General features: G+C 38.6%; 1 protein-coding gene across 3 annotated transcripts in view; it reads left to right on the top strand.

The window, feature by feature from the left end:
- GOLPH3L (golgi phosphoprotein 3 like) overlaps positions 1-19,193 on the top strand; it is a 42,139-nt gene extending 22,946 nt beyond the window's left edge. For 2 of the 3 annotated variants that reach the window (XM_038562144.1, XM_038562143.1), the window contains 3 exons: positions 2,896-3,027; positions 5,185-5,299; positions 16,874-19,193. In XM_038562144.1, the coding sequence (XP_038418072.1) occupies positions 2,896-3,027; positions 5,185-5,299; positions 16,874-17,325 (699 nt within the window). In that variant the 3' untranslated portion in view covers positions 17,326-19,193. The remainder of the gene's footprint in view (positions 1-2,895; positions 3,028-5,184; positions 5,300-16,873) is intronic. The other variant, XM_038562145.1, reaches the window with a different exon arrangement.
- The last annotated feature ends 234 nt before the right edge of the window (positions 19,194-19,427 follow it).

The raw sequence follows: 19,427 nt of genomic DNA, 5'->3' as shown, positions 1-19,427 counted from the left end.
TGGATGGAACTGGAGGGTATTATGCTGAGTGAAGTAAGTCAGTCGGAGAAGGACAAACATTATATGTTCTCATTCATTTGGGGAATATAAATAATAGTGAAAGGGAATATAAGGGAAGGGAGAAGAAATGTGTGGGAAATATCAGAAAGAGAGACAGAACGTAAAGACTGCTAACTCTGGGAAACGAACTAGGGGTGGTAGAAGGGGAGGAGGGCGGGGGGTGGGAGTGAATGGGTGACGGGCACTGGGGGTTATTCTGTATGTTAGTAAATTGAACACCAATAAAAAATAAAAATAAATAAATAAAAAATAAATAAAATAAAAAAATATTATTAAGTCTTTACCACTATTTAGCTTTATAACCTCTGTCGTGTCACTGAACCTCCATAAGCCTTAGTTTCCTCATCTTTAAAATGTGGATAGGGGATCCCTGGGTGGCGCAGCGGTTTAGCGCCTGCCTTTGACCCAGGGCGCGATCCTGGAGACCCGGGATCGAGTCCCACGTCGGGCTCCCGGTGCATGGAGCCTGCTTCTCCCTCTGCCTGTGTCTCTGCCTCTCTCTCTGTGTGTCTATCATGAATAAATAAATAAAATCTTTAAAAAAAATAAAATAAAATAAAATGTGGATAGTAGGGGCGCCTGGTCTGCCTTTGTCTCTGGTTATGATCCCAGAGCCCTGCATTTGGCTCCATGCCCAGCAGAGTCTCCTGCTTCCTCTGACCCTCTTCTGGTGCTCTCTATCTCTCTCAAGTAAATAAATCTTTAATAATAATAATAATGTTATTATTATTATTATATAATATATAATATAATATATATTATATATAATTATATATAATTATATATAATATAATAATATTATTATTATTATTATATATACACAGTAGTACCCCCCTTATCAAATTGTTGTGAAGATGTGATCAGATAGTGCATGCAAAAAAACTAAACACAAATCTACATAATAAGTATTCAATAAACATTAGACATTACTGCTATTAATAGTAACTTATGGAGCACCTGACTGGCACAGTTGGTAGAGCATGAGGCTCTTGATCTTGGGATCATGAGTTCAAGCTCCACATTGGGCATGGAGTTGTTTTGTTGTTGTTGTTTTAAGTTTAAAATTCAGTAAGTAAACAAGTAAATAAAATAAAAAATTTTAAATAGTGATCATTAAAGGTGATCTTTAATGATCTTTAATGACTTTAAAGCCATGCTAGAACCTCCCTGCTAACATCTCACCCAGCTTCTCTCCCTTGAGAGGGAGTGCTACCCAAAGATGGCTAGAGTGTTGAACAGTTCTAATAACTCTGATGGATCTTCTTGTGTTAATCATAACTCCTTGCTCAGAACCTTTAGGACTGAATATTGCCTTTCAGTAAAAGTTAAGAGCATCAAGACTTCCCACAGCCCAGCCCCAACCAATTTGATCTCATGTCCTTTTTTTTTTTTTTTTTTAATTTTATTTATTTATGATAGTCGCAGAGAGAGAGAGGCGCAGAGACACAGGCAGAGGGAGAAGCAGGCTCCATGCACCGGGAGCCCGATGTGGGATTCGATCCCGGGTCTCCAGGATCGCGCCCTGGGCCAAAGGCAGGCGCCAAACCGCTGCGCCACCCAGGGATCCCTGATCTCATGTCCTTGAGTTAGATCTCTAAACATATGTAATGTCTCTTTCCTTTATACTTTTGCTTAGAATGCCCTTTTGAAAAATAGTAGAGTTTGGATGATTTCCTTCATCTTCATCTGGAAAACCCTCCCTTCTCTGCTAAATTCAACCTATTCTTGAAATCCCACTTCAAGTCCCATAAAACCTTCTGAGTAGCCCAAAAATGATACATGGTTTGAAAAACTAGCATCTAAATCAAATTCCCAGTCGTCATTTTTGCCTGTCTGCTGCTGCTTTTTCAATTGAGGCTTTGTTTAAAATTTGTATTCCTCACATTTGCATGATATTTCCAGTTAGATTTTTTGTTCCTTAAAATGGTTCCTTAAGACAGTCCTCCATAAGACAGTCCTCCTTAAAATGGTTCCTTAAGACAGTCCTCCTCTTTGTACCTCTATTATAGCTCCTAAGGAAGAGAAAGTAGTATTTAAGTGCCTACTGTATACCAGCCACTCTACTTTCTGCTTTTTTATGTATAACATCTAATTTATTCCTCACAGCAAACTTAAAAAGATAGATGTTAATGTCCCTGTTTTACAGATGAGGACATCGCACTTGAAGCTGGTTGAATAACGTACCCAAGGCACTTAACTAGTCAGTGGCAGAGCTGGGTTTCTACCACACCACCCATCAAATTAGCTTGCAAATAAAACATGTCTTGAGAGAGTAAAAGGCTCAAATGGTTTATACATTTTTCTACTTAATTATATTCTACTCTGAAGTTTAGGGTGTCAATGGAAACATTTCCAAGAGGCCAAAATTCTTTTCAAAAATTAAAATTTGACGTAGTAGTTATCAACTAACAGCTGAACTATGGGAATTCACAGAGAGCTTGAAGTTAGACAGAGAACCTTTATTTGGGGAGGTTTCAATTAAGAGAAAGATTCTATTCTCTCTTTCTCTCTTTTTTTTTTTTTTTTTTTTTTTAGATTTATTTATTCATGAGAGAGAGAGGGAGAGGCAGAGACACAGACAGAGGGAGAAGGAGGCTCCATGCAGGGAGCTTGATGTGGGACTTGATTCCGGGACCCCAGAGCCCAAGGACCACGCCCTGGGCCAAAGGCAGATGCTCAACCACTGAGCCTCCCAGGCATCCCAGATTCTGTTCTCTTATTCTGTTTTGTGGTCATGTAATGTGACATGAATTGCAACAAAGTGAACTGTCCTTAAGGTGCTTGTTACAAGTCCATAACCCTTTCAGAACATTCTTTCTCTTTTTCCTTTTCTAGGGTTACACATCTTTCTGGAATGACTGTATATCATCTGGCCTGCGAGGGGGCATCCTGATAGAATTGGCCATGCGGGGTCGAATCTGTCTGGAACCCCCTACCATGCGTAAGAAGCGACTACTGGACAGAAAGGTACAGCACCTCTGTGGACATCCTCCTAACTTATGAAAGGGTAGATACCAATGGTCCATTTTGGAGGAGTAGGAAGTTTTGTTTTTTTTTTCTGAGGGGCTTGAATTCATAACCCTGAGCTATATGCATGCTTAACCAACTAAGCCACCGAGGCGCCCCTGGAGGAATGGGAAGATCTGAATAGTGAGACAAGATGATTATCACTCACTCAGCCATCCTATTGTCTAACAGATTTAACGGAGGGAGGGAGAAATTCAAGTATCCATCATCTAAAGAGTTGTAAGAAGTTTATGGTTTTGTCTTTTTTAAGCAGAAAAGTCATTATTAGGATACTGTTGATTATTACTCCATGTCTGTAACTGAAACATTATGAAATAGAATGTTATATAGGAGGGGGCAAACCACACACAGGTCAGGTGCAGTCTTTAACACTAGTCATGCTCAGATAACCATTAGAAATTTCTCCTTCCGGGATCCCTGGGTGGCGCAGCGGTTTAGCGCCTGCCTTTGGCCCAGGGCGCGATCCTGGAGACCCAGGATCGAATTCCACATCGGGCTCCCGGTGCATGGAGCCTGTTTCTCCCTCTGCCTGTGTCTCTGCCTCTCTTGCTCTCTCTGTGTGACTATCATAAATAAATAAAAATTAAAAAAAAAAAATTTCTCCTTCCATTTAAAGTAAGTCCATTCCACCATACGAGCTATAACCTCTGTCTCCATTTTTTTTACTATGTATTTTTTTCCACTTATAACTTTACTGTCATACTCAGAACTCTACCCAAACTATATTTTTTTTAGGTATCACCAGCAGGCCCTATGTCCAATGTGGTACTTGAACTCACAACCCTTAGACCAAGAGTCACATTCTCTGGGGCACCTGGGTGGCTCAGTTGGTTTAGCGTCTGCCCTTGGCTCAGGTCATAACCCTGGGGTCCTGGGATCAAGCCCTACATCAGGCTTCCTGCTCAGTGGGGAGCCTGCTTCTCCCTATCTCTCTGCCATTTCCCTGTTTGTGCTAGCTCATGCATATGGGCTATCTATCAAATAAATAATTTTTTTTTAATTGATGAGAGACACAGAGAGAGAGGCAGAGACATAGGCAGAAGGAGAAGCAGGCTCCTTGAGGGACTTGATCCTAGGACCCTGGGATCACAGCCTGAACCAAAGGCTCAAGCACTGAGCCACACAGGTGCCCCATAAATAAAATCTTTTAAAAAAAAGTCACATACTCTGCCAACTGAGCCAGCCAGGTGCCCTATCACCACCTTCTCTTTTGTCTTCAATTTATTTCTCTCTCTCTCTTTTTGTAAAAGATTTTATTTATTTATTCATGAGAGGCACAGAGAGAGAGAGAGAGGCAGAGACACAGGCAGAGGAAGAAGTAAGCTCCACGCAGGGAGCCCAACGCGGGACTCGATCCTGGGTTTCCAGGATCACACCCTGGGCTGAAGGCGGCGCTGAACCGCTGAGCCACCGGGGCTGCCCTTATTTTTCTCTTTTAACCTATATGTGGCATTTGGCATTTTTGACCACCTCCTCCTACTTGAAATTTTCTTCATTCTTGGCCTTTGTTATATTACATTTTCTTGCTTCTCTGGCTATGTGCTCTCTCTTGTCCTTCTCCATTCCTTAACATCTAAGTCTCAGTTTGTATCCTTTTGCATAAATTCCCATCCTTTTGGAGATATTTACCTTATAGCTTCATCTATCACTTCCATGATATTAACCTATCAAATCCTAGGCCTGTCTTCTTCTTCTAACCCCAGGAACATACTTAACTATTAACTAGGCATTTCAATGTGGCTATCCCTTATCAGTTAAAACCAAATTTATCAACTTTTCCCCAAAACTGGCTTCCTTTCCTGACTTTGCTATTTTTATTAATCATTCCACAAGTTGGTTTCCCGACCCAAAGTTATTATTGAATATTTTCTCCATGACCATTTATATCCAGTTTGTCACTAGGGTCCACTTCAAATGTTATTTTTGTCTCCCTACAATTACCCCATCTAGATTTTAAACTTCTTGAGGACAGGGACAGTGTAGTATGTTGCTTTGCATTTCCTACAACACTTAACCAATAATGTATATATGGTATACTGAAAGATCTTAATTTGAATTAAATGGATGAACCAGGGCCCCTTGATTCTTCTCTTAAAGGTACTGCTAAAGTCAGATAGCCCAACAGGGGATGTTTTACTGGATGAAACTCTCAAACACATCAAAGCAACTGAACCCACAGAAACCGTCCAGACATGGATAGAACTACTCACAGGTAAAATGGTTAAAAAATCCCACACTTTGTAATCTTTATCCTACTAGTTCAAGAAAAGGAGTAGAAGAGTTCAAGCTACTGGGTAAGAAGTATATGTTTCACTGTTTAAGTATATTGAAGAGGGACAGAAAAGGCATGGTTAATCAATACACAAAGTTTTCCAGAGCTTCATCTTATTTCTGCTACTCCAACGCATAAGCTCCCTAATGATATTTTTCATGAGAAATTTTTTTTAAAGATTTTATTTATTCATGAGAGACAGAGAGAGAGGCAGAGACATAGGCAGAGGGAGAAGCAGGCTCCATGCACAGAGCCTAATGTGGGACTCGATCTCAGGACCACGGGATCATGACCCAAGCCAAAGGTAGATGCTCAACTGCTGAGCCACCCAAGGCATCCTCACAAGAAATTTTTTAAACATCTCTTTGATACATAATTCACACACCACATACCCATGGAAAGTACACAATTAAATGGATTTTAGTATATTCACACAATTGTGCAACCATCCTCACAAACTGAATTGAGAACATTTTCTTCACCCCAAAATAAACCCCATACTCATTAGCAGTTTTTCCCAAGCCTCCTGCCCAGCTGTGGCAGCCACTACTCTACATTCTGTCTCTGTGGATTGGCTTATTCTAGATATTTCATATAAGGGAAATGTACAATTTTTTGTGACTGGCTAAGATACAACATGTTTAAGGTTCATCCATGTTTTAGCATGTACCAATAGTTTGTTTATTCTCTTTTTTTTTAAGGGCAAGTCCAAAAACTTTATTTTTTTTTTTAAGATTTTTATTATTTATTCATGAAAGAGAGAGAGAGAAAGAGATATAAGCAGAGGGAGAAGCAGGCTCCATGCAGAAAGCCCGATGTGGGACTTGATCCCTGATCCCAGGATCAGGCCCTGGGCCAAAGGCAGATGCTCAACCGCTGAGCCACCCAGGCGTCCCTCAAAAACTTTAATATAAGTAAGTAGACCTATGGCATAAAATTTTAGGAGAATCTTCTTCCACTGGTCACTTTGAGGTCACAGCCAATGTCACCTTCTGGGACAAATTTTTTAATTGAAATTTGTACTGAGATACTTGGAGACTTACATGCAGTTGTAAGGGGTAATACTGAGAGATCCTTTATATACTCTGCTCAGAATTCCCCAGTGATAACCTTTTACAAAACTATGGTATATTATGATCTATAGGATATTGACATTGATAAAATCCACCAATCTTATTAGAATTTCCCAAGTTTTACTTGACTCCTTTTTATCACTAACTAATATTTCATTGTATAGATATACCACATTTATATATTGATTCATCAGTTGATAGACATTTGGATTATTTCCACTTTTTCGCTATTATGAATGATGCTACTATGGACATTCACAGACATGTTTTTTATGGATTTTTTTTTTCTTTTTTAAGATTTTATTTATTTATTCATGAGAGACACACAGAGAGAGAGGCAGAGACACAGTCAGAGGGAGAAGCAGGCTCCACTCAGGGAGCCCGACGTGGGTCTCCATCCTGGGTCTCCAGGATCACTCCCTGGGCCGAAGGTGGCGCTGAACTTCTGAGCCACCCCGGCTGCCCTATGGATATATTTTAATTTGGGGGGACATATAGTTAACTTTTTTTATTGTGGTAAAATGCATATAACATAATCTTTATTGTTTTAACCATTCATAAATGTATAATTCAGTGACATTAAATGTATTCAAGGTGTTATGTAACTAATCACTTCTCTCTGTACCCAAAGCTTTCTCATCATCCCAAACATCCTTCTTAACTCCCCACTCCCCATTCTCTACAACCTCTTTTCTATGTGTTGTCTTTATGAATTTGCCTGCACTAGGTAACTCATATAAGTGGAATCATACAATATTTATCCTTTTATATTTGTCTTATTTCACTAAGCATAATGTTTTCAAGGTCTGTTCATGTTGTAGCATATATCAAAATCTCATTCCTTTTTATGGCCACTGAATAATCCATTGTTCAGATACACCACATTTGTTTTAATTCATTTGTTGATGGACACTTGGGTTGTTTCCACCTTTTAGGTATTGTGGATAATGCTGCTATGAACATTAATATACAAATATCTATTCAAGTCACTGCTTTCTACTCTTTTAGATATATACATAAGAGTAGAATTGCTGGGTCATGTAATAGTTCTACGTTTTGAGAAACCACAAAATTATTTTCTACAAAGGATGCACCCTTTTACATTCTCACCAGCCATGCATAAGGGCTCCAGTTTCTCCACATTGTCATCAAAACTTGTTCTATTTTTTTGTTTGTTGGTTTGGTTTGGTTTTTAATTATAGTTCCCTTAGTAGACATGAAGGAATATCTCAATTTGATTTGCATTTTCCTACCATACCAGTGATATGCATCTTTTCATGGGTGTATTGGCCATTTGTATATCTTCCTTTTTTTTTTTTAATTTTTTATTTATTTATGATAGTCACAGAGAGAGAAAGGGAGAGAGGCAGAGACATAGGCAGAGGGAGAGGCAGGCTCCATGAACTGGGAGCCTGATGTGGGACTCGATCCCGGGTCTCCAGGATCGCGCCCTGGGCCAAAGGCAGGCGCCAAACCGCTGCGACACCCAGGGATCCCATGTATATCTTCTTTGGAAAAATGTCTATTCAAGTCCTTTGCCCATTTTTTAAATTGGGTTCTGTTGTTATTGTTGCTGAATTTTAGGAATATTTTGTATTTTATGAATATAAATCCCTATTATCATATATAATATATAATATATATTAATATTATATAATATTAATCAGATCCATCATTTATAGTATTTTCTCCCATTCTGTAGATTGTCTTCTCAACCTTTTTGATGGTAATCCTTGATACCAAAAGTTCTTAATTTGGATGAAATCGAATTTATCTATTTTTTCTTTTGTTGCTTGCACTTTTGGTCTTATATCCATGAAAAGATCGACCTTTCCCCATTGAATAATCTTAGCAGCCTTGTTGAAAATAAGTTGATCGGGGATCCCTGGGTGGCTCAGCGGTTTAGCGCCTGCCTTTGGCCACAGGGCGTGATCCTGGAGTCCCGGGATCGAGTCCCACATTGGGCTTCCTGCGTGAAGCCTGCTTCTCCCTCTGCCTGTGTCTCTGCCTCTGTGTGTGTGTGTGTGTGTGTGTGTGTGTGTGTGTGTCATTAATAAAAAAATAAAATCTTAAAAAAAAAAAAAAAGAAAAGAAAATCAGTTGATCATAGATGTGAGGATTTACTTCTGGTCTATCTGTTCTATTGCATTGATCTATGCTTGACCTATGCCAATACCATACTGTTTTACTTACTATAGCTTTGTAATAATTTCTGATATTGGAAAGTATAAGTGTCACAACTTTATTCTTTTTCTTTTTTTTTTTTTAATATTTTATTTATTTATTCATGAGAGACACAGGCAGAGGGAGATGAAGGCCCCATGCAGGGAGCCCGACATGGGACTCGATCCCAGGTCTCCAGGATCAGGCCCTGGGCTGAAGGTAGCGCTAAACCGCTGAGCCCCCCAGGCTGCCCACTTTATTCTTTTTCAAGATTGTTTTGGCTATCCTGGGTCTCATGAAGTTGCATGTGAATTTGAGGATCAGCTTTTCCATTTCAGTGGGAAAGACTCCTGGAATTTTGTTAGGGATTGTGTTGAACCTGTAGATCTCTTTGAGTGGTATTGATAACTTGACGGTGTCAAGTCCTTTGCCCATTAAATATAGGATGTCTTTACATTATTTTTGTCATCTTTAATGTTTTTCAGCAATGTTGTGTAGTTTTCAGCATATATATCTTTCACCTCTGGTTAGACTTATTCCTAAGTTTTTAATTCGTTTAGACACTATTATAAATGGAACTACTTTCTTAATTTCCTTTGTTCATTACTTGTGTGTAGAAACAGCTGATATTTGTGTGTTTTCCTTGTACCCTGCACTTTAGCTGAATTAGTTTATTAGCTCTAGTAGCATTTTTGTGCATTCTTTGGGATTTTCTATACAGTTAACCCTTGAACAACATGGTTTTGAACCATGCAGGCCCATATATACATAGATTTTTTTCAATACAAAACAAAACAATGTAAATGTATTTTCCTTATGATTTTCTTAAAATTTAATTTTTTTAGCTTATTATAAGAATACAGTATATAATACATGTAACATACAAAATATGTGTTAATTGACTGTTGAAGTTATCAGTAAGGCTTTCATTTTTTTTTTTTAATTTTTATTTATTTATGATAGGCACACAGTGAGAGAGAGAGAGGCAGAGACACAGGCAGAGGGAGAAGCAGGCTCCATGCACCGGTAGCCCGACGTGGGATTCGATCCCGCATCTCCAGGATCACGCCCTCGGCCAAAGGCAGGCGCCAAACCGCTGCGCCACCCAGGGATCCCTCAGTAAGGCTTTCAGTTTAGACTATCACTAGTTAGGTTTTTTTTTTTAAGATTTTATTTATTTACTCATGAGAGAGAGAGAGAGAGAGGCAGAGACACAGGCAGAGGGAGAAGCAGGCTCCATGCAGGGAGCCCGATGCGGGACTCGAACCCGGGACCCCAGGATTGTGCCCTGGGCCAAAGACAGGCTCCAGGGATCCCTGGGTGGCGCAGCGGTTTGGTGCCTGCCTTTGGCCCAGGGCGCGATCCTGGAGACCTGGGATCGAATCCCACATCGGGCTCCCGGTGCATGGAGCCTGCTTCTCCCTCTGCCTGTGTCTCTGCCTCTCTCTCTCTCTGTGACTATCATAAATTAAAAAAAAAAAAAAAAAAAAAAAATTACATTCCTAGGACTTACTTATTTTATAACTGGAAGTGTGTACCTTTTGACTATATTCACCCATTTTTTTTTCCACCACCACCCCCCCACCGCCCATCTCTTGCCTCTGGCAACCACCAATGATATCTGTTCTCTGTATCTATGAGCTTTTTTGTTGTTGTTATGGGGTGGTTGTTGTTTAAGATTTTATTTGTAAGTGATCTGTATACTCAATGTGGGACTCAAACCCTGAGATCAAGAGTCATATGCTCCACTGATTGAGTCAGCCAGGCACCCCTTTCAGGTTTTTGTTTTTTAGATTATACATATAAGTGAGATCATAAAATATTTGTCTTTCTCTGTCTCACTTATTTCACTTAGTATAATGCCCTCAGGTTTCAACCACGTTGTTGTAAATGACAAGATGTCTTTTTTATGGCTAAATAATATTTCACTGTGTGTGTATATATATATATATATATATATATATATATATATATATACACTTTCTTTATCCATTCATCCATTGATGAACACTTAAATTACTTCTATGTTTTGGCTATTGTAATGTCATGCTTCAGTGAATATCACAGTGCATATATCTTTTCCAGTTAGTATTTTCATTTTCTTTGAATAAATATCCAGAAGTGGAATTGCTGGATCACATGATACTTCTATTTTTAACTTTTGAGGAACTTCCATACTGTTTTCTGAAGTGACTGCACCAATTTACATTCTCACTAACAGTGCACAAATGTTCTCTTTTTTTCCCACATCCTCTTTAACACTCGTTTTTTCGGGGATTCCTGGGTGGCTCAGCGGTTTAGCACCTGCCTTTGGCCCAGGGCACGATCCTGGAGTCCCGGGATCGAGTCCCACGTCGGGCTCCCTGCATGGAGCCTGCTTCTCCCTCCGCCTGTGTCTCTGCCTCTCTCTCTCTCTCTCTCTCTCTCTGTCTATCATGAATAAATAAAATATTTAAAAAAAAAACACTTGTTTTTTTCTTGTCTTTTTATAACAGCCACTAACAGATGTGAATTGTCATTTCATTGTGATTTGATTTGCACTTCTTTGCTGATTAATGATGTTGAGCATTTTTTCATGCATCTGTTGACCATCTTTATATCTTCTTTGGAAAGTCTATTCAGATCCTTTGTCCATTTGATTTTTTTTTATGTTACTTTCCTGGGATAAATTTTACTTGTCCATGGTGAATAGTCCTTTCAATAGGCTGTTGGATTCACTTTGCTAATATTTTATTAAAGATTTTTGCATCTATATTCATAAGGATTATTGGTCTTTAATGTGACTAAAGTGAGTCTCTTGTAGATAGCATATAGTTAGATGATGTTTTTTAACCCATCCTGTCAACCTTTGTCTTGTGACTGAGTTGCTTAATCTATTTACATTCAAAGTAATTACTCATGGTATGTCTGAGTGGCTCAGTCAGTTAAGCATCTGCCTTCAGCTCAGGTCGTGATCCCAGAGTCCCAGGATCAAGCCTTGAATCAGGTTCTCTACTGAACAAGGAGTCTACTTCTTCCTCCTCTACTGCTTCCCCTGCTTGTGTTCTCTCTCTCTCTCAAATAAATAATAGAATATTTTTTAAATAGATAGATAGATTAAAATAATTACTCATAAGGAGACACTTCTGCCATTTTGTTGTTTCTTTGCTGTATGATCTATAGTATTTTGTCCCTCATTTCTTACATTATATGTCTTTGTGTTTAGGATTTTAGGGGCTAGCCTTCAGTCCAGGGTGTGACCCCGGAGACCCGGGATTGAGTCCTGCATTGGGCTCCCTGCATGGAGCCTGCTTCTCCCTCTGCCTGTGTCTCTGCCTCTCTCTCTCTCTCTCTCTCTCTCTGTCTCTCATTAATAAATAAATAAATAATCTTTTTTTTTTTTAAAGGGGATTTTAGGGGCTAAATATCCACTATTGTGCTGAAGGCTAAAATAGGCTAGTATGAACCACACTTTGCCAGTCAAGCCTTGGCCTGGAACCTACAAGCATTCAAATAGATTCCAGAGTTCCAAATAGTTATTAAAAAGATATATTCTACAGGCTCTGGGTGGGTCACTCAGTTAGGTGTGCAACTCTTGATCTCAGCTCAGGTCCTGATTTCAGGGTCATGAGTGCAAGCCCTGTGTTGGGCACCACCCTGGGTACATGGCCTAATTTAAAAAAAAAAAAAAGATTCTAGGTTCTAGTATAATTGTTGTCTAGGTGAAGAGATGAATGTCTGGCACTTCCCACTCTATCATCATCCCTGATGTCATATCTCAATGATTAACATTTTAAAGAACCTTATCATCTATGTCCAGTTCGAGTTTGTCATTAGGGCCTGCTTCAAATATTATTTTTGGGGATGCCTGGGTGGCTCAGTGGTTGGGTGTCTGCCTTCAGCCCAGGGCATGATCCTGGAGTCCCGGGATCAGGTCCCACGTCTGGCTCCCTGCATGGAGCCTGCTTCTCCCTCTGCCTCTGCCTCTCTCTCTCTCTGTGTGTCTCTCATGAATAAATAAATAAAATATTAAAATATATATATTATTTTTGTCTCCCCACTATTAATCCATACTAGATTTTAAACATCTTAAGGACAGGGATGGGGCCAGTTTTTCAAAGTTGGCTACACCATTTTATATTTCCACACCAGTGTATGAGTTTCATTCTTCCACATTCTTATCAATACTTGTTATTCTCTTTTATCTATCCTAATGAATATGTAGTGGTATATCGTTGTGATTTTTATTTGGATTTTTCTAATATATAATGATGTTGACCATCTTTATGTATTTATGGCTCTTTGTATATCTTCTTTGGAAAAATGTCTATTCATATACTTAACCTATTTTTTAATTGGGTTTACCGTTTTTACTATGAGTTGTACTTTTCAAATATATTCTAGATATAATCTCTTTTATCATATACAGAATTTGCAAAATTTTCCTGCCATTCTGTCTTTTCACTTCTTTTTTTTTTTTTTTAAGATTTTATTTATTTATTCATGAGAGACACAGAGAGAGAGGCAGAGACACAGGCAGAGGGAGAAGCAGACTCCATGCAAGGAGCCCCACATGGGACTTGATCCCAGGTCTCCAGGATCAGGCCCTGAACTGAAGGCAGTGCTAAACTGCTGAGCCACCCAGGCTGCCCTGTCTTTTCACTTCTTGATGGTGTTCTTTAAAGCATACAGTTTGAGGGTACCAACCGAGTGGCTCAGTTGGTTACATGTCTGCCTTAGGCTCAGGTCATGATCCCAGAGTTCCCAGATCAAGCCCAGCATCAGGCTTCCTCCTCAGAGGAGAGCCTGCTTCTTTCTCTCCCTCTGCTCCTCCCCCTGCTCATGCTTGCTCTCTCTCTCTCACTCTTGACCACTCAAATAAAATCTTTAAAAAAAAAAAAAAGCATAAAGTTTTCCATTTTAATACTTTTCAATTAATCTTTTTCTTTTATTGCTTGTGTAATATCTAAGCAATGATTGCTTAACCCAACATCATGAAGATTTATTCCTGCATTTTCTTCTAAGAGATTTATAGCTTGTCTATTTCACTTAGGTCTATTGTCCATTTTGAGTTAATTGTAGATCGTATGGGTAGAGCTCCAACTTCAGTCTTTTGCATGAATATATAAATACAGTTGTCCTAGCACTGTTCTGTCCTCCATGATTTATCTTGGTACCATTGTCAAAAATCACTTCACCATATATGTATGAATTTATTTCTGGACTCTTCTTTTGATCTATATGTTTGTCCTTATGCAATACCACACTCTCTTGATTATTGTAGGCTTTGTTTGCTTGTTTTGTTTTTTTGATTATTGTTGTTTTGTAGTAGTTTTGAAATCATGAAATGCGAGTCCTCCAACTTTATTCTTTTTCAAGATTTTTTTGACCATGCTTGGTCGTTTGCATTTCCATATGAATTATAGAATTAGCTTGTCAATTTCTGTAATAAAGCAAGGTAGGATTTTAATAGGAATTGTACTGAATCCGTAGATCAATTTGGGGAATATTGCTATCTTAATAATATGAAGTTTTCCAATCCATGAACATGGAATATCTTCCATTTGGGATGCCTGGGTGGCTCAGCGGTTAAGCATCTGCCTTCAGCTCTGTGTGTGATCCTGGGGTCCATGATCAAGTCCCACATTGGGCTCCCTGCTGGGAGCCTGCTTCTCTCTCTGTGTGTCTCCCATGAATAAATAAATATTAAAAAAAAAAAAAAGGAATATCTTTCCATTTATTTAGATATTCTTGGGGATCCTTGGGTGGATCAGTGGTTTAGCGCCTGCCTTTGGCCGTGGGACATGATCCTGGAGTCCCAGGATCGAGTCCCACATTGGGCTCCCTGCGTGGAGCTTGCTTCTCCCTCTGCCTGTGTCTCTGCCTCTCTCTCTCTCTCTCCCTGTGTGTCTCTCATTAATAAATAAATAAAATCTTTTAAAAAAATAGATATTCTTTATTTCTTTCAACAATATTTTGTAACTTTCAGTGTACAAGTCTTATGCTACTTTTGTTAAAAATATTCCTAAGTATTTTGCTCTCTTTGATATTATAAATGTCACTTAAAAATTTTTTCAGATTATTGCCAATGTATAGAAACTCCTATGATTTTTGTATATTAATCTTATATCCTGCAACTTTGCTGAATTTATTTGTTGCAATAGTTTAAGTGGATTCCTTAGATTTTTCTGTATACGAGATCATGTCATCTGGAAATAAAAATAGATTAACTTCTTCCTGTGTGATCTGAATGCTTTCATTTCTTTTCTTTTAAGATTTTATTTATTTATTTATTCATAGAGACACACAGAGAGAGAGAGGCAGAGGAACAGGCAGAGGGAGAAGCAGGCTCCATGCAGGGAGCCCGATGTGGGACTCCACCCAGGGTCCCCAGGATCACACCCCAGGCTGCAGGTGGCGCTAAACTGCTGCGCCACCAGGGCTGCCCCGCTTTCATTTCTTTTCCTTGCCTAATTGCCCTGGCTAGAACTTCCAGTACAGTGCTAAATAGAAGTGATGAAAATGGCATCTTTGTCTTGTTCCTGATCCTAGTAGGACATCGCTGACTCTTTCACCATTAAATATGAAGCTACCTGTGGGGTTTTTGTAAATACCTTCTATCAGATTGAGGAAGTTGCTACCTATCCCTAGTTTGTTGAGTGTTTTTATCATGTAAATATGTTGGATTTTGTCAGATACTTTTTCTGTGTTGATTGAGATGATCATTTGGTTTTTGCTTTTCATTCTATTGATATGATGTGTTACATAATTAGACTTTGGGATTTTTTAAAAGAGTTTTTATTCATGAGAGACACACAGAGAGGCAGAGACACAGGCAGAGGGAGAAGCAGGCTCCCCATGGGGAGCCCAGTGTAGGATTCCATCCCAGAAACGTGGGATCACACCCTGAGCCAAAGGCAGATGCTCAACCACTGAGCCATCCAGGTGTCCCTAGATTTTTGGATATTAAAACAACCTTGCATTTCTGGTATAAGTCCTACTTAATTTTGTTACATACTCTTTATTATATGTTGCTGGATTTTTTTGGGTAGTATTTTGTTGAATATTTTTGTACTTATATTCATAAGGGATGTTGGTCTATAGTCTTCTTCTGATGTCTGTCTGGTTTTGGTATCAGATTGATACTTAACTGTATGAACTAAGGAAGTGCTCCCTCCTCTTCTGTTTTTTTAAAAGAGTTTGTGAAGGATTCGTAGCATTCTTTAAACATTTGGTACTATTACTAGTAACCCCTCTAAACCATGCTTTTTTTGTGAGGAGTTTTAAATTACTTATTCAATCTATTTGCTGTTATAGATTTATTCAGATTTTCTCTTTCTTCTTGAGTCAGTTTAGGTAATTTGTGTGTTTCAAGGAATTTGTGCATTTCTTCTAGGTTATCTAATTTGTTGGCATACTGTTATTTATAGTGTCGTCATACTGCCCTTTTTATTTCTGTAAGGTCAGTGGTGATGTTTCCTCTTTCATTCCCAATTTTAGTAAATTAAGTCTTCTTTCTTTCTTGGTCAGTTTAAGTTTGTCAATTTGTTGATCTTTTCAATGAACCAACTTTGATTTTATTGATTTCCTCTATTGTTTTCATTGTTTCTATTTATCTTCTCTCTAATCTTTATTATTTTCTTTTGCTTCCTTCATGTTTAGCGTGCTCTTCTTTTTCTATTTTCTTAAGATAGAAAGGTAGGTTATTGATTTGACATCTCCTTTTCTAATACAACGTTTGGGATCATAAATTTTTCTCTTGACACTGCTTTAAGTTGTAGCACATAAGTCTTGGTCTGTTGTGTTTTCATTTTCATTCAACTCAAAATATTTTTAAAATTTCCCTGTGATTTCTTCTTTGATTCATTGGTTCTTTATTTAATTTCCACATATTTTGGATTTCCCAAATTTCCTTCTGTTAATTTCTAATTTAATTCTATTGTGGTTGGATAGCATATTTTGTGTGTTTCCAGTCCCTTTAAGTTTTTTTTTTTTTAAGATTTTATTTATTTATTCATGAGAGACACAGAGAGAGAGGCAGAGACATAGGCAGAGGGAGAAGCAGGCTCCCCTCAGGGAGCCCGATGTGGAACTCAATCCCTGGACCAGGGATCATGACCTGAGCTGAAGGCAGACACACAACCAGTGAGCCACCCAAAAGTCCCCCCTTTAAGTTTATTAAGGCTGATTTTTATGGCCTAGAATGTGGTCTGTCCTGGAGAATGTCCCATTTGCACTTGAGGGTGGAATGTTCTGTAGATGTCTTATTAGGTCTAGTTGGCTTATAGTGTTGTTCAAGTCTTCTGTTTTTTTTTTCCCAAAGGTGAGACTTGGAACCCCTTCAAATTACAGTACCAGCTGAGAAATGTAAGAGAGCGAATTGCAAAGAATCTAGTAGAGAAGGGTATTCTAACCACTGAGAAGCAGAATTTCCTCCTATTTGACATGACTACTCATCCAGTGACCAATACAACAGAGAAACAGCGACTAGTGAAAAAACTTCAAGATAGTGTCCTAGAGCGGTGGGTAAATGACCCTCAACGTATGGACAAGCGAACACTAGCACTCCTGGTGCTAGCCCACTCCTCTGATGTACTAGAGAATGTCTTCTCCTCTCTGGCGGATGACAAGTATGATGTGGCAATGAATCGAGCCAAGGACCTAGTAGAACTGGACCCTGAAGTGGAGGGGACAAAGCACAGTGCCACAGAGATGATCTGGGCTGTGCTGGCAGCCTTCAATAAATCCTAAAACCAGTGGGTGGGTTTCTCCTTTTTCCTCTGCTGGCTGATGACTATCAGAGACACCACACTGAGTTTTGTGTGATGAGATGTTTTTCATCATTTTTTTCCTTCTCTTGAATCAGATTTGTGATTTGGGGAAAGCAACTTTAGGGCTTCTCCATAAATTTTGGCCATTGTAAGCAGATTTTATTTCTCCTTGTTTTTCCACTACAGAGGTGAATAAACTATTTGAACCCACACACACACCATAATAATTTTCTCTCATTTCTTGGTTTACTTCCATCCAGTGTGCTTTTGAATAAGCAGGAATATCTAAGTGGGATTTGGAGTTCTCCAGTCACAAAATGTGAGTGAGATATAGAGCAAACCATTTATTAAATTTTTTAAAATTTGTATCTTTTTTTGTTTTAAGTAGGCTCCACACCCAATGTGGGACTTGAACTCCTGACCCTGAAATTAAGAGTCATGTACTCTCCCAATTGAGCCAGCCAGGGGCCCCTGTTTTCTATCTTAAATACATGTTTTCACAGTCTTTGTCTCTCACACTCTACTAAGTAATGCAGTTATTGAAATAACTGTCTCTGAATAAGGGGCAGTGGAAACAAAACTCATTTTTGGAGCAGATGGCCTCTGGAACTGTATGTCCCACTAATGATTTTTTCATTTTTCCTTTTCTAACCTAATGAGAATATTGCAAATTTGATTACCTGGCTCTCACAGCTCTAAAATCAGAAATATATTCTATACTCTCTCTTAGCATTATCCTACTCCCTCATTCATTAGGACAAAAATCTGAATGAGAAATATGTATCTCTCAACCACATCCTTCATGCAGTCAGCATTATAATTTATAAGAGAGGGAGGTAGCATGAGAATTTCTACCCATTAGCACATGACTCCTCATTCCTCCAGATTATATGTCTCCTCTCTGATTGAATTGAGGGAGTTAGAAATTTCAGTTGCTGAATAGCATCCTGAGTCCAGATCTTCTTGTTCCCTATTTTTGACTTCCTTCATAAATTTATAGATTCTGTCTATATTTAAGGGTTCTAGAAATATTTTTGTCTATATTTAAGCCACAGATACTCTCCTAGTCATTAATCTTTCAACACAGCCATCTATCTACCCAAATCTCTAAAAAGTTTCAATTTCTTTCAATTCAGTAGTGAGTGCAAAGAGAAGATTAAGACTAAACCTATTTAGAAGGACAATTTGGTGTCAAAAGTATGCTAATATAAAGTCTGGTGTTTGGGAATATAAAGAAGACAGGCACCAAATTGTGCTAAGGTCAAGCATTTATGATGCTAGCATTTTTTAATGGATCATGCTTCTTGACCATTACAGAAAAACAGACTGTCAAAGGGCTAATACAGACAACCCAGACCTGATAACAGATCTTCAGTAATTAAATGAATGATTATAACTTTCATCTCCACCCCCAAACCTGTCTAGCCCCATAAAATTTCCCAACTCAATGAACTCAATTAAGTTTCACTCCAGGTATTGCTTACGTGACTAGAGATAAATTTTAGTATGAAGTGAATTCGAAATGTGAGCCTGAGTGGAGTTTCACTCTGACTCTCTGAAAGTACAAAAACCAGTCCACGTGTTGTCTCTACCTGACTTAGTTTTCCTTTCCATTTGAACAATTCAGCATGAATTGAAACCAGGTTTTCCTGTGGAAAGTATGTTTGATTGGAGTAGGGGGTAGAAGTTGAGTTCTTTCTTGCAACTCTTGGTCGGTGTTTATTTTTATATTGTTTCTCAATGTGGATGTCCTCGGTTTGTATAGTATTCACTGCAAAACACCCTCTCCTTTAATGCATATGCATAATGGCCTTCACATTTCTGTATAATAAATATCAATTATTGGTTCTCTGGTTTTACAACTTCAATTATTTTAACTGGAAATAAGAATTTTCCACACAAGGCCAGTAACACTACCCCTTTACATCAGGAGATCAGCCTGTTTCATCCTGTGTAGAAAACTAGGAATACACAAATAGAATCCTAACATATATAGGCTGGGGGGCAAGGGGACATCAAAACTAACCTGAAAAGCAGCTAATATTGCAGTCTGAATTGTCTCTCATTCTCAATCAAAATAAT

This window comes from Canis lupus, chromosome 17, assembly GCF_011100685.1.
Source record: "Canis lupus familiaris isolate Mischka breed German Shepherd chromosome 17, alternate assembly UU_Cfam_GSD_1.0, whole genome shotgun sequence".
Taxonomy (NCBI): Eukaryota; Metazoa; Chordata; class Mammalia; order Carnivora; family Canidae; genus Canis; species Canis lupus.
The sequence above is the reverse complement of the archived record's forward strand: the minus strand, read 5'-3'. Positions and strand labels throughout refer to the sequence as shown.